The 15,898-nt window shown below is 36.8% G+C and overlaps 1 protein-coding gene across 4 annotated transcripts in view; it reads right to left on the bottom strand.

The window, feature by feature from the left end:
- DENND1B (DENN domain containing 1B) overlaps window positions 1-15,898 on the bottom strand; it is a 151,173-nt gene that overhangs the window by 13,247 nt on the left and 122,028 nt on the right. For all 4 annotated transcript variants that reach the window (XM_040072614.2, XM_040072616.2, XM_040072613.2 and 1 more), the window contains 5 exons: window positions 15,712-15,802; window positions 12,589-12,629; window positions 11,692-11,760; window positions 9,499-9,555; window positions 8,590-8,700 (listed from right to left, as the gene is read on the bottom strand). In XM_040072614.2, the coding sequence (XP_039928548.1) occupies window positions 8,590-8,700; window positions 9,499-9,555; window positions 11,692-11,760; window positions 12,589-12,629; window positions 15,712-15,802 (369 nt within the window). The remainder of the gene's footprint in view (window positions 1-8,589; window positions 8,701-9,498; window positions 9,556-11,691; window positions 11,761-12,588; window positions 12,630-15,711; window positions 15,803-15,898) is intronic.

The raw sequence follows: 15,898 nt of genomic DNA, 5'->3' as shown, positions 1-15,898 counted from the left end.
AAAATGTACTGCTTTGGAATAAAAATGCCAAAATACATGAATGCTAAAAGACTTAAATGTAAGTTGCTTATATTCTTGATTGGGCGTGAAAGTCAATCTTTGAAATGTCAGCTTTTTATATAATGCTAGACCTTTCAGACATCCAGCTTTTGGTAATGAGTTCTTATTGATTGATACTAAGGCAGGAAGTTTAACAAGGCTGCTGCTATTAATTACACTCAAAGTGAAAAACAAATAATCTTTTGATAAATGGCAGCACGCATCTAATTTCACGTTTACTGGCTACTCAATACATCAACACATATAAAGTTTCAAAAAAAGAAAAATATATACCATGGCTTAAATCTATGAAGTACTGTCTCCTTTTTCTTAAAAATTCAGAAATTATTTATTCAGTGTGAGCAAGCAAAATAAATACAAGCCCACTCTTATTTATGATTCAGTATTTTATTTTACCCATCTTCCTCTACAAACAAATCACATACATAATTATGGCTTCATCCAGTAGGGAAGCAAGAGATCTCTCAATCAGACCTTCCAGTAAAGCACAACTTGTCACGTTCCTTTCTGGTTAAACAATGTGACCTAAAGCCATGGCTCACAGGAAGGTACTCCTCATTATGCTCCCTGAGAGCTGAGACTGATGAAAGAAGGAGGAAAGCAGAGACAGAAAAGAAGTATGGATTCTAATCAAGAATGCTCTGATATCAGAAAACTGTCGTGGATATAAATTAAGTAGATACTACAAGAAATAGGTGTATGGGCACAGTGCTTTGAAATGCTAAGTACACTTTAATGCCACAGAGATCTCCAGTGACTATTGTAAAGTTATAGGAAACCCTAATACCTATGCTGAGGTAGGATTTATTATAACTATGAATGATAAATTTGTTGAGATACTTAGTCAAGGATAACACATGCAATTACTTTTGTTCTGAATTGCTGTGGTGAAAAAAGAACAAGCTCTCAGCTCTCTACCATTTATGCATGCTAGACTCTTGAACACAGGTCTTATTTGAGAATAGTGTAACACTGCTTTTCATTTTTAACAACTAATCATGCTTCTGCAAGTATTTTTTCAAAAATAGTTACGTTTTTCTCCAAAACAACAAGCAACCTTCCACTTTCCCTGAGGAATGGCAGCCCCTTTTTTCCTCAGGAAGCCTGAGCCCCCCCGAATCAGCTTGAGGCCCCACATTGCCCAGAGTGAGGCACCACCTCCCAACAGCCAGACCCCGCTTTTCTCAATGGCACCCAGGCTATTCTTAGCAAAACCTCCCGTTTTCAGCTGATGATGCACCGTGGCACCGTGCCACACACCATTCGAGCTGCAAGGAGTGCACCATCAGAAGGCAGCCTGGCTCCACTTTAATTGGCAACAAGCACAAGTGTTAGTCTTTTAAAATAGGACGTGGAGATTTGCAGTGCCATTTGCAACAACTAAAGCCAGCAGCTCATTTTTTTGTGCATGATTTTAAGAATCAGATTCACCAGGCAGAATGTGCAGTTGCAAAAATGGAAAAAGATATCACTTATGCTCCCTTTTCAGATGGTTATTAATGTCCTAATGTACACCCAACGATGAGACAGAAGAAAAATGATAGAATGAGGGAGTCACAGCGAACAGAAGAGCAGGAATAGAAGGGAGAATGTGTGTCGGAAAGAAAACTAATCAGTGTCCAAAGCCACAAAAATGTTTATGTGAACAAAAGCAGAAAAGGGAACATGGATTTGAAGTAACAAGAAAGTTAAGAGACCTGAAAGTCTCTTAACACAGGTGCACAGTGTGGGACATTAATGAACCAGGACAGCTGTAAGTCCAGTTTATTTGGCTAAAATGTGCTATCTATTTGACACAATTCCTAAGCAGATGAAAGAGAGACCACTGGTTAAACTGATCTTTTGGGTAAAATGTGCATCATACCCTTACATCAGCAGAACTCTCTCATGGTACAATCACTGCTGAGAGCACTGTTTGCTGGTCATGTGTGATTTTTTCAGAGGAAAACTTACCAAAACCATCCAAGTTAAAATGTACAATGTAAAATGATCGCAAACACAAACATCCTACACCTCCAGACTCCAGCAGCACTGAACCCTGTCCATCAAACCGATGGCAGATCCTATTTGAGGGAAGCTCCGTATGAAGCTTGAAAACAGACTAATCACATTTGCAAGGAAAAAAAGATTGTGCCTTAGAAACACTGACTCCAAGCACGTTTCTACACTGTCTAGGGATTCCAAACAGAAGAATTACCAGGGAGGAGTCCCTCCCATTGTTTGACACCAGTAGGAGTCTTCTGCTCAATAAATAAGGTCTTTCTCTGCAAGGTGCTGTGGAATTTGGCTGGCAATTGGAGTTGGATGTTACTAATTTCAGCTATTTCAGGACCCAAATTAGACAATTAGCAGCAAGACAGAGGAATCATCAGGATGCAATTGAGACTCTAGGTGGGTTGAGCTGCCCTTCAGTCATGCCCCTCTCTCCACTTACTGCAGAAAGGGCCTAAGGCAGCACTGCTGCTAACTTCAGCATTTCAGAAGTATCTAAAATTAGACAGGCTGATTCTGGACTCTCACATTCAGAGATATGATTCAGAGATCCCTGCAGGAGAGGATTTTCCCTTTTCTTCTATTTCTCCCTCCTTTTGCCTCCAAACAAACTTTTTTCTTTAACTGAACTTTTTTTTTAAGTACAGGAATATAGAGAGGAAGAAAATGTTAGGGAACATAGAGCACTAGAGCTGAAGTTTTAGATGTAAAGTGGTGCTCTTCAAACCTTCAAGCCAGAAGGCAAAAGCAACATGAAGTCAGGACACAGGTTCCAAGTGTTGTCGGATGGCTCCGCTGACTCCTTGATTTAGTGGAGCAAAGCTATGACTTGTGGAAGAAAGAAGATACATGGTAAAAGAAAGTAAAAGATACCACTGCTGCATTAAGATGTCAATAAATTCTCCTGATAAAAAAATTAATCTGGTTATTCCAATTAAATACTGAGGACAGAAAGGTTCACCCAGTTTGAAGATACTTTGCAAGACAGCATTTTTCTCTGAGATCCTTCAGAAAAAGGAAATAGTGCTAGACATGCCACCAGTATGGCTCATTTGTTTGCAGAAGAAAGACCCTCTGAAAAGCTGCATTTCTATTCATTAAAAGACTTCAAGGGAGAGGCTACAATAGCCAGGAAAAGCATCGGCAAACTTTTTGCTTGCATAATTTTTTCTTTCAGTAAGATAAATCAGAGGGAGATATGCTGATGACATTGCCCTGAAAACCCAAGCATTCCACAGGGTAACAAAAAAATTCCAGAGCAAATTCCTGACCATTACCCCATCTATTTTTTTTTTTTTTTTAATTAAACTGCAATCATAGTAATTAGTGAAGAGGTTTCTCAAGTGATTTTTACGGCAAAACTCCAAGACCAACAGCCACAGGTGACACTGGTTTATGGGTGCAGAACAAGCAGCCCAAATCTGCTGAGGACAGTCACTGTCACTGTTTAGTGGGAAGCAGGGTTTCAGCAGTCTTGTAATTACACCTCTACTTGGGAGCTTCCATTCCCTGTTCCTGAAAATAGGATAATGCGTGATACACAAAAGCATCTAAATGCTTAATTTGTACAAAATCCAGGGACAACTTCACTTAACACAAATAAAGGAAGTACCCCTTGATTTGTAAGAGATCTTCGTTGTGCCAGGCAAGGCTTGCACAGGCAGAGGATCCCCGTGTGCTCTGCCACTTTGGAAAGGAACCGGAGCCACGAGAGGGCACTCTCGTAATCTGCAATTTGAATTTTGGCTGCCTAGGTTTTTCATTTTTAATTAAAAGGAAATCTGACTGTTTTGTAGAATGAAGAGATCTTATTTGACACAACACGACAAAAGATTTTTCTCCAAATTAAAGGAAGCTAATGATATCTACAATATTTTCATATTACACCACATTAGCTAAAGAAACAAAATTTACTGATCAACCAATGGTTACTTCAAAATTGTATTTTACACAAGCAAAACATGATTTACGTTAAAAACTAGCTCATACTGTTTATGATATCTTTCAATTTATAATATTTCAGTCATTGAGGGTAGGAGAAACCTCCAGCAACAGAACCAGTGTTATATGTGCTTGGTAGGCATAGATGTGATCTCAAGCCCATTGTCTGAATACAAATACAAATGTGTTTAATCAGATTTACGTTTCTGAAATCATTGTGGGGCTGACTGTGGATATTTTTTCTAAAAGATATTCAGTCATCTTATACAGACTACGTATATTCAGCACTGCATTATCACATTCTCCTCTCTTATTTTCCTGGGAAAAAAAAAGTCTCCAGAATAGCCCACTCTCACCACCTTTTTCAGGTTAGGAGGGTAATCAGTTACTAGAAGCCCTTTGTAGCTAATGATTATGTCATTTATTTTACTGGCCATTGTAGGGATATTGAAAAATGGGGCACTCCTGAAGGTAAGGTTATTCTGAACACATCTTCCTGCCTGACACTTGCTGTCTTTGTTGAACAGATGCCAAGCACACCTAGTGCAAGCTGAATTGTATATTGTATAGTCTCTAGGACATACTTCAATAAAAGTGAAAAAGCTACATTTGCAATATGATTAAAAAAAAAAAAAAAAAAAACAAAGAAAGAAAAAAAAAAAGATAACCTCTCTTCTGTTCGAAAACACCAAGAAAAAAGTTTAGTCTAGCTTGATTTTTACTAAAAGTGTTTTTAAAACGTTATTAGACGCTGTATTTGGATTCTGCAAAGTCATGGCCAGCAGTTCACTTGGTATCTTCAACACAGGAACATTTAAAGCAGTGTTAAGACACAGTGATTGGTAAATCCACGTGCCTATTTCCATTACAGATGGAAAGTAGTAGGTGCCTAAAGGTACAGGTAGAACAGATTTTCTGAGAGATAAAGGGGCATTGCTAACTCACTAACTGCAAAGGGAACTGGTAGTTCTTATTTGGTATTCTGCTAATCTTCTAGAGTGTTTTATTTGCCATGAAATGGATTATGACTGTTGATATCCTACATGGTCCATTTTCAATAAACTATCCTAACACCTCATATAACAGTAAAACTATAAAGATCATATTCATGAAATCAAACAGATCTTCCTGGCATTCTAACCAGGATCATAATAAACACACTCTCTTTTTAATTATATATTAATTTGGAACAATTTTAAAGAGCTCCTACTGCATTTAGGTCCCTGTGTACCCAAAAATCTGCATTACCTGGGAGCATAAAATGGCACAGAATTAAATCAGATTATGCAAAAAACCGAATGCTCCTTAGTCTAAAACATGTCCTGCTGCACCTTGCTCATCAATAGTTAATGGAACTCAGCGGTATCACTCACAAGATACTGCAAACAGAGCCTAAGCAATCTGATGCTTGCATTAATTTTTATTTCAAAAAATTTAGCTGGTTATTTCTTGTATCTTCTACAGTCCTAATTAATGTAAGAGATGAAACGTACCCGAGACATATTATTAGCTCTAGGCATGAAACAGTTAACAGCAGCGCACATGCCAAGGTTTTAATAAGGCTTAACAATAAAAAGCTTCAATCCTCCACTTTCACTAGATTTTGTTGTTGTGGTTTTCCCTTGCTTAGGGCAATCCATCTGTTAATGTTGACTTGCAATACAGCTAAGCTCGCACATGTCTGAAGAGCCCAGAAGAGCGAGCCTGAGCAGCAGCAAGCTCAGCTGAACGCTGCAGAGAGGGAACGGCTCAACTCGGGCACGCATTAACGGGGCGCACACGGGCACCTACCAGTGCACCCCTCAGCTCCTTCCTTCAGGAAACACTCTCAAAATGAAAATTATAGGAGGGCAAGCTGAGCGCTTCCGTTTGCAATAATGTGTTTAATTATTTATCCTCTGGTTAGGTATTGACAGCTATTTTAGATGCTATTTTTTTTTTTTTTTTCAGCTGATTTTTCTTAAGTCAATTGCCAATCTGGAGAAGAAAAAATACAATAAAGCCGCTATGACAGCAGTGATAAAGCTTAGTAAATATTCATTGTTAAAAATGGCTCTGCACTGTGACCAGTGCTGGTATTCTCCCTGGGCCAAACTGGCTGTGTTTTCAATAAAACCAGAGAAGTATCCTTTCCCTTGAGCCCTGTTAGGCTGAGGCTGCAGTTGGAACTGTCATCCTCACACAAAAGCGAAGGGGTTGGGTTTTACAAACGCAAAGCCTAATTGGGAGATCCTCATGGCTGCACCCCTTGACATTTATTAAAGCCTCATCAACAAAACAGGAAATAACCGTACTAATTAGCAGACCCATATACAAACGCCTGTTTGTTGGGGTAAAAGCAGATTCACTTCCTATTGTAAAGGGAATGTCCTCTCAGACCCCCAAATCCTGTTATGAATGATTTTTTTAAAATTATCTTTCTCAGTAAAGCAAACTTTCATATCTTACATAACTTTTCAAAGTATGTTTTACAGCATATCAGGTAACTCTTAGTATTTAACTGTTTCCAAGAAGTGGAGGAGAAAAAGCTCAATGCATACTTCAAATATGACATAAAATATGACACCAAATTCTTTGTGTTTCCAATTTTCTAAATGTTTCAGTACAGAAGAGATAGTGATAAAGTGCAGAGGTGCCTCTAATTTGGGAGCAGGACCATTAAAAGCAATCGCGTTCTCTCGTTCATTGTTTATCTAGGTTTGGCGTGGGTATTTCACTACACCAATATAACAAGTTAATCAGTATCTGGTCCTTACTTTAAATATGTATCAAATTGCCTGAACTCCACATGAGCACTAACCTTACACTGATATAGCTACTGGTGAAGATAATTTTAGAAATCTGGGTGAAGAGTCCCATTTGCAGGATAAAGACTACCAGAAAAAGGATTAAACCCGACAATAACAACATTCTGAATTTCACTTCTTTTAAACAGCAGATTCAGTATTAGATCAAACATGGTCTCTCTCATACACGCATTGTGACTACAAATATGTATTTTTATTCGGATGTAAACTTTAAAATCACCATTTATTAATAAAGAACTTATGTTATCTTATTCAAATACCAAGACCAAAAATAAAAAACAAGAGTAGCAACAGCAGACTTATTTTTCAGAGGTCCTTTGGTTTGTTTGCTTTGGAAGAGGAGGAAAAAGAGAATGGCAAGAGTGAGAGGTGAAGGAGTTCTTGGAGGGCAATCCCCATGTGCTCCTCCCTGCCCACCGGGTTCACGTGACAACTGGGCAAGAGCTGGGGAGAAGACACCTTTGGCTTGGAGCAGGGCAAAACTGCGAGGCTCTCAGTTCCCAGCTTTGTTGGTAAATACACCCCACATAAACACATGTATCTATGTCTGTGTGCAAACACATCCACTGACACGTGTGTGCGTGTGGATGCATGGAAACAAAGCCAGGCTCACATCAGCACTCCTGCCGTGTTTGCAAAGCTATAGGACACCTGGTAGAAACAGCAATGATTACAGGATTCAGCATGGTACTGCTGCACAAACACAAAAACACAGCAAAGTTCAACTGTTCTGTCTGAGGACGTGCCTTCAAAAGAAATCTTTAATTTTACCAAGGTGAATTATATTCCTTTGTATCCCTAACTCCTGTACATAACAATAGGCAGCACTATCATATCAGTGAAGCAGAAACTCTTTGTATTATTTATAATCCTACTAAAAATAATGACTTAATACTAATGTACAATTTCACCATCATTTAGCAATCATCTGCATCAGTTCCATGATGTATTTCAGAAACTTTGTATTTAATACTGATAAAAACTAATTCAAAATCAAATTGATTAAATAGGCAACTCAAATTTTCATTATTGCTGTACCTAGATCAGTTGCACCAAATTTGTATATTTAACTCTCATGTTAGGCATTAAAAATCCACATATATTAAAAACATGCAATAATAATACAATGCAAAAATAAATAGCCATACATTAAAAATATGTACGTATGCAGGTAAATATTGTCAATTAAAAAAAGTTAGAAAAACTTTGTTGATATTTTTGAAAAAAAAAAGTCAAAATAAACCCAAAACCATTAAAAAACTTGCCAAACTTGAGGCACTACACCTGTTACTTCAAATCTAGAGACTAGAAAGGATTAGAGAACAAAAGCCAAGACATTGGCACTGCATTAACTAGCTGACTTATAAACAAAATAATAAATCATAACTATCCAAGCAAGGTTAAAGTCCATATGACTGCCAAAACAATTTATTAGAAACACAAAATTCATATGCCTTAAAAGAGACAGCTTAATACAGGTTTATCAATAGACCAGAATGTATTTTTTGAGAAGCCTTTCTCAAAACCAGCATTTAAGAATTAAATCTCTGATCCATACTTACAGATCTGTTTGTTCACCTCTCAACAGGGATGAAACACAAATAGCATTTTTTTCTCCATACAAGCAGTGTAGCAGTATTTCTATAAACACAGCCTTTTAATCCACTATCCAAACACAGACAGGAAAATCATCTCGCAAACAGATTCACAAACACACTACTGTAAGCAGCAAAAAAATTTCCCTATATTTATGTGAACACAAACAGAAGTTTCAGGTGTCTTGTCTTACCTGTGCCAGTCTTCGTTTTTCTGAGCTGGTTCTTTTGTCATAATGCGATGTGTAGACAGGAACAGTCTGTACTGCACCAGCACTGCAAGTTCCATACTCTTCCTCATTCTCCTATGCAACAAAACAGATTTAAATGCCTTTATTTATAATCATTATCTGCAAACATACCCTCCATATTATGCATGCAGAATGCATTCGAAATGATCTTGCCACAATCTACTACTGTCATGAAAATACCATCTGTAGTAAGAAAATCACATTTAGCTTTTCAAAATGCTGGATTACCAACATGGTCATTTAAAAGTTGCATTGTTCAAATGTTTTTGAAATTTTTCTTAAAATAGCATAATAGGTATCCAAAAAATGGTTTCTTCTCTGGACAGAAAAATCTTACAAGGAAGCAAAATTCCAAATGGGAAAAGCAGCTGAAAAATGCCTAAATAATCTTTTCTGATAGTTTGTGAGTTATTTTTGCAAAATGAAACTATTCATTCATCTTGAAACACTGCTATTGTTCATGTATCTCATGAAACTAAAACTGGACAACTGCACCTCCTGAAATACACTGTACTGCAAGACTCTCCCTTCTCAAATTCTCAGCTTGAAGCAAAGGCTTTGATTGTGATATCAAAGCAATCAATTTTATGAAAACATACATCCTCTTAATGTATCTTTGAAGACCTCTGTTGTTCTATGATAAAATATGCAAACAATAAAGAGATTATTCAGTGGATGCATAGAATGACAGATACTTGCCAGAGGGCTCGTTATGAAAAATGTATTGTTGAACAAAGGGCTAAGCATATTTCAAAAGTCATTAAAAACACAAATCTCATGTGGTTTGTAAAGTATAAGCTTCAAACTGATACAGGAAGCAGTGTAAAAAGGTAAATAAAGTGTACTACATACCTTGTGTTTTAACTTACTCTTCACTTCCTTTATTCCTTGCCTTGCCTGGCTTTTTGCCTGGAGAAATAAAAGGACTTAAATTTCTCTGCAAGACACTGGCTGGAGTCACAGAACATGCCTTATGTGCCATACTTATCTTGCCCTTTTTTTAAACACCTGGTGATATAGAGAAGGGCAATAACCGATATCACGAATTTCAAATACGCACCGCCACTGTATTTTTTATATTCATGCTTTCTCCACAAATTTAAGGATTTTTTTTTCAGCACCTCCATGCCAGTGCTATGAAAACATACTCAAAAATTCTCCATTATTACTAGGAACAGGCTAAGAATGGTGATATACATCACTCCATTATTTGAAATGCTCCTTTAGAATTGAAAGAGTATTTTAGCAATAAAGCATGTTGAAAAAATGTTAAGATTTTTAAGATGACTGCTACAGTGTTCCAGTCTGGCAACTTGCAGGGCAACATCAACCTTAAGAGAAATGAATTGATTTCATATGCAGATGGAGATTTTGCCCAGTGTTGCTGAACAGCACAGTGCTGCTATTTAGAGGAGAATTCTGTATGCCCTAAAAGAAGCAGACAAGAATCATTGTTGCACAAAAAACAGCCAAGAATATTCTTCAATACAGAAAGGAATTATCAATATGAAATATCACGTTGTTAGGCTAAAAAAATGAGAGAGAATGAAGGGGGGAGAAGGAAACAAAATAAAAGATGAGGGCATAATACCAAAAACCCTAACAGAAAAAAAGTTGTCTTTCCTACACAAATATGGGAAAAAGTACAAAAGTTTTCAAGGTGTCATGAAAATAAGAATTTTAAAATACATTCAAGGGCATAAATACCTGAAAACCACCTATTTTTCTGTGATTTTTTGTACATGGTAATACAGAAAAAAATCATTTTCCTGAATCAAGAGGTCATAGTCTTTTTGATGCTTAAATCATACATCCATAAGCTCAGTAACAGCACGGTGGGGTGCCATGTACCAGATGCTAACCTGAAAGCCACTTTAAACTTTCCAGATCCTGCTCACAGCACTTGGATGAATTTTTGAGTGCTTTGTTCTAACTCTGAGGGATGGTACCAGTGACATTACTCAAAGCACCCAATCAGTTATGTGGCAATTAAGAAATGCATATTTCAGTTCTCTGGCAGGAGGCTCCATAAAGGACAACAATGTAAGAAATTAAATGGGGTAGAAATATGGACACCATATACATAAAGATCCTCAGAAGTTCGCTGCAGTTTCCTGGCATATACAAGAGTTCACTTTGAGGAACCTTTACTATCAGGGGCATAATTATCAAAATTGAAGGCTGAACTAAGATAGTGCAAAAGAAGAATAATAATTTGCAGAGGAACCATTTTTTTTTTAATTATAAATGAGTCCATGAATATGAAGTATATTTAATTTATTTACCTGTTTCTCTCTATGACTGCTGTGTTTCTCAAGTGACGTAAAATTAAAAATTCCGTTTGAAAACTTTACTTAAAATACTCTAGCATAGACTGATTTACTGATTTATTCAGGACTATTTATAATGCATCCTGCTAGTGAAACATTTGGAAAAGTAAAAAGGAAGCCAAAAATCTTTTCCCATGTATTATAAAAGCAACTTTAAAATACTTCTCAGTTCATTTTTTTCTATTGCTGTTTTACCGTACTGCATGATACAGAATAATCTCACATGTTTCATGGGGTAGACAGTCGTTGAAAAATAAGATCTTTTAAGATGGGAAGTATAAGCATTAAGCCCAGTTAAACATGAGCGTTCCACTATCATTTTTAAAAAGGAGCAGATGATTTGCTGCACACATTACTGATGCTTTAGCAGATCTCAATAGTGCAGCACTTACTGCCGAAGTGAAATTACAGCTGTGTATCAAATACCTAAATGATATTCAAATAAGGTTCTTGTGTGTATTAGCCTGAAAGAAAATGAGCACCCTGATGCTTTGATAAAGTCTATTTTTATGTACTATCTAGAAGACTCTGAATCAACTCTAAATCCTAGTGCTACATGAAAAAACAAAGGAAACCAAACACTTTCTACAGGCTGAAGTACTTTTTTGTAACTTATTTAGAAAATGCTTAGGTTTTTCAGCGTTCAGGAAGAACGAGAGGTAGTGGGAAATTGCAATATTTTTATGTATTATTTATTTGAAATAGATGATCTTACAAATTTATATGCTGTTTTCACTGCCGGAGTGGCTTTGGTCATTGCTGTGTTGATCAGTGCACTGCCTTTCTGAAATACAAAAAAAAAAAAAAAAAAAAAGTATTTTAGTAACATTTTAACACAAGGCAAACCTTAAGACAACAGCAAGGAAAAATAAACAGTATGCTGTGAAGAAGTAGCAACCTTCCTTTGAAATGGGTAAGAGCAAGCACAGCTGTGTTTCCTCCCCAACCTGCTGTCTGCAGCTACACAAGGGTTACAGTACGTCATTCCACAGCTGACACATTTATCGAGGCACTCCAACAGAATGATGGATTTTCAGTCTCCATTCACTGTTACCATTTCAAAATCAATTCAGAAGTTAGGCTGTTTTTCATGTGTTCCTATCATATTTATTATGCAACTAAAAAATACTTTGACCTGACAGGAAGAATTATCTCATTTAATCACAAAAGAATTCTCTTAATCTAAAATATATTTTACTAATGCTGCCGAATAACAAGATTATACCAAGGGTCTTCTGCTAGCCAAATTGTACAAATCCATATTAACAAAACTGCTATTTACTAAAAGTGATAAGCTTCATATCAAATTGTCACACCTAATTCAGAGTTATGGAATGTAACATGATACAGAAAGCAGTGAAATCTTTGACTACACAGACATAAAAACCTTATGCAATTTGGCATTTGTTTTGTGTATGGGATTTTTTTTTTTAATTCTTCAAGAAAAAAACTCTAAAAATTTTTGCATATACTATAGACTTGGTATTTCTTACAGAATGTACTTACATATTTCTCACAAATGAACAAACTTTTACCATTACACAGAAATAAGGAAAAGGATGGAGACCTAAGGGACAGCGTGGCCAGTATAATTATTTAACCAAGTTTATACCTTCACTGTGTGCACCCACTGCTGATAAGATCTTGAATTTCCTGAAAGAGAAATATCAAATTAATACAATCAAACACACAGTCAACATTTTAAACACTGCAACCCTTTTCATTATCGGAATAAAAAATGTACTTAGAGGATTACTTATTCAATTAATTCTTTCCAGATAGACAAGGAACGTGAAGATAAAGCTATGTGTACACTAAGAAAGAAACCCAGAAATCTCTTATTGCTTGTTTTCTGTTTCCTTTGTAAAAGCTTAAGTTTTCACCACACAAAGTTTTAACTCTAATCGAGATACAAAGAGAAATTAAAATGATAAGGTAACACACTTCTAGAAAGTATAAAAATAAAAACACTAACTCAAAGGAAAGAATAATTTATTAATTGCATTCAAGCATAATGATCCCTCTGGGTAAACTGAAACACAACAATGACATGGACTCCAGAAGGTACCATACCAAGGAAAAAAGAACAAGAGAAAAGTCTAAGGGTTATGTCACAACTGTGTATTCCTGTTCAGAAGAAAATCCTTTTAAATTATTAACTGCATCTACTCTCTTTCAAAAAGAAAAACCTCTAAAGGCAAGTGAGAGCTACTGACTTCAGTAGGACCACCGAGGACTAAACCGGCCACAAAGGAGCACGTTAAATCCTACTTGATGAAGAAGTCAATACTACTTCCCAAAGGTGCTTCAGCTGAACAGTAAAGATTAGGTCCATGATCCCTGAGAAAGTTTGAGAGTCCATCAGTCACTCAAATACTCCAGTACGGTGAGCTGCTGCTGACCCCATACAGGACATTCACTTTGACAAGAATGCTCCAGTTTCAAACAGAGCGTGACCACGTTGAAAGGACCATACTGATATAACGTTACAGACTTTCAACAGGAGCTAGCAAAACTCCTCAAGTGTTACAATAATCCATTAATTAAGGCCCGGCTAGAATTATTCCACTGGCTAATGAAAGCCAAAATACATTCCTAGAACATTTCTGAGAACCTACTGGATCATTGGAAAAGGTATTCCCAATTTTCAAAATGAGGTGAAGAAACATGAACTCTTTAGATTTATATCAGGTACTTTCTCCCATTCCACTCAATTTTTACAAGCAATTTTGAGACAGCCACATTCTCAGGGATGATGGCACAAGTGAAAACAGGGCTCTCTTTAAAAAGAAAAAAAAAAGAAAAGAAATTTATGTTTTATTCTTCAAATTTCAGTTTCATTTTCTTTTCCAGTTTAGTTAAACTTGCATATGTGGACAAATTCAAATTTAAAAAGAGTTTACTTAAAGAAGCACTTTCCATCTGATTTTGATTCGGTAGGTTTTAAATTATACTGTCTACACTAAGAATGTGTTCACCTGTCCTTTTAACAGCTTGGAGCTCACACTAACTTTCTGTGACTTTTCTGAAATCTGGGTTTCACCTGTTTCTTCCAAACCTTGGGCTTCCTGCTAAAGTTGACGGGAGTTAAGTCTGCAAAAAGATCATAGTTCTACCCCATTAGCATCACAAAATGTCACCTTCAATTGCACACATATTGTTAGCCCTGCACTTCATAACAATAATGAGACAGCAGTTATGTAAATACTGAGTATGTGCCCTAAGCAATTTGTCCACAGCCTGGCACTATCAGCTTGTCTGACTTGAAAAGCACAGAGGCAGAGCAAGCCAGCCCAGCAGCGCCAGAGAGCTGAGCAGTCCCTCCTGAGCAGAGCCAGGTGAGTGAGACAGGGAGCACAGCCAACAAACAAGCTTTATCTAACTTCTACTGCAGTTTTATTGCAGCCCCCTGACCCCTACCTGCAGGCAGCAAACGAGCTCCGAATACTGACATCACCTATCTGAATGACGGATGCTCAAAGTATCAAATTTCTTTACAGAACAGCAAAACCTGTCCTAAAAAGGCAGGGAAGAAATAAATCTCTGTATAACTAACCACAATTTAAATAAGAAACAAAACTTCAAATTACGTGCTAGATCCTAGCACAAAACACAGAAGGCAGAAGAAGGCAGTGAAAATCCTGAACAAAAGAAATTATGCACTTTGAGTATAGAAAAGTTTTTTAGGAGGTGCAGATGGCTCTGCAGCACTTGATAGTTTCTCTGTGGGGGCCAAATTGTCTCCTAAATGCATCCCATTCAAGGACAGTCTTGCAAAGGAAGCCCATCCAAAGCTGCCATCTCCACCTCAGTGGATTTGCTCAAATCACATAACCTACTTCTACTGAGGAAGCTTCTACACAACCTTCAAGATCGACAATGAAATAACATTTCTGCTGTCATGCATATTTGGATCCCATCTTTTAATGCCACCTCTTACACCTTGGCTGGTTTTGGCTGCAGTAAAGTGAGCAGCTGTATGGTGCTGGGTTTAAAACAGGACAGTACCTGAAATAACAATACACCTGTCCTAAACGTTTAACAGGAAACCACTTCATAATCCTGTAAAAATCAGCTATGGATTCAGGATGCACTCTTCCATATGGGTTAGCTGATGTGAAAAGTGTTGTAACAATTTTCAGTGAACACAACTGAGGAAAACAACATGAGGAATAACATTTTTGTTTCCATGTCCCTTCTCAGATCATATATATATAAAAAAAAAAAAAAAAATCCCTTTTTTTAGAATAACACATTTGTTGGAGAAAGCAGATTTCTCTTAACATTCAGGACATCACTGATTTCTACACTGCAGAAATAAGTAGATGCGAAAAGAAAATGAAGTATTTATGGAAAACATAATTACCTAGAAGTTAAGCAGCACAAATGTCAAAATGATTTTGAAAATACAGTTTACACAGAATGCAGCATATTATATAAAATGCAATTAAAAATGTAAACACTACAGTGATATTTCATCCTATACTGAAATCTAAGTATTATTTTACAGGATTAAACAAGCACATCTTCATTTAATACACTGGTGTAACTAGACACATAATAGTCTGTGTCCCAGCAGTGATCTGTTACACACTAAAACCTTTCCAAGAATGAAGGGAAACAGTAGAACAGTAACAAGATCAATGACTTCTAAAACTTACAGGACATCATGAGGACATCATACCAAACAGTTCCCAAAGAAGTGTCAATGAGTACTCCCAAATTAATTCTGTACCTCCACAAAAGCCTCCTGCTGTGATTTCTTCCTCAAAAATATCAGAGAATCCTCTTCCTGCATTTAATTTTGATAGCCGACCATCAATAAACTGCAGGTGAAAAAAAAAGGGTCACACACATTTTTCTGTCTCTGCTATTGCTTTACAGAGTTAGAGTTTTAAATGTGTCCACTATAATGGAATCTG

This window comes from Hirundo rustica, chromosome 9, assembly GCF_015227805.2.
Source record: "Hirundo rustica isolate bHirRus1 chromosome 9, bHirRus1.pri.v3, whole genome shotgun sequence".
NCBI lineage: Eukaryota > Metazoa > Chordata > Aves > Passeriformes > Hirundinidae > Hirundo > Hirundo rustica.
This window is presented reverse-complemented; position numbering and strand designations above follow the sequence as displayed.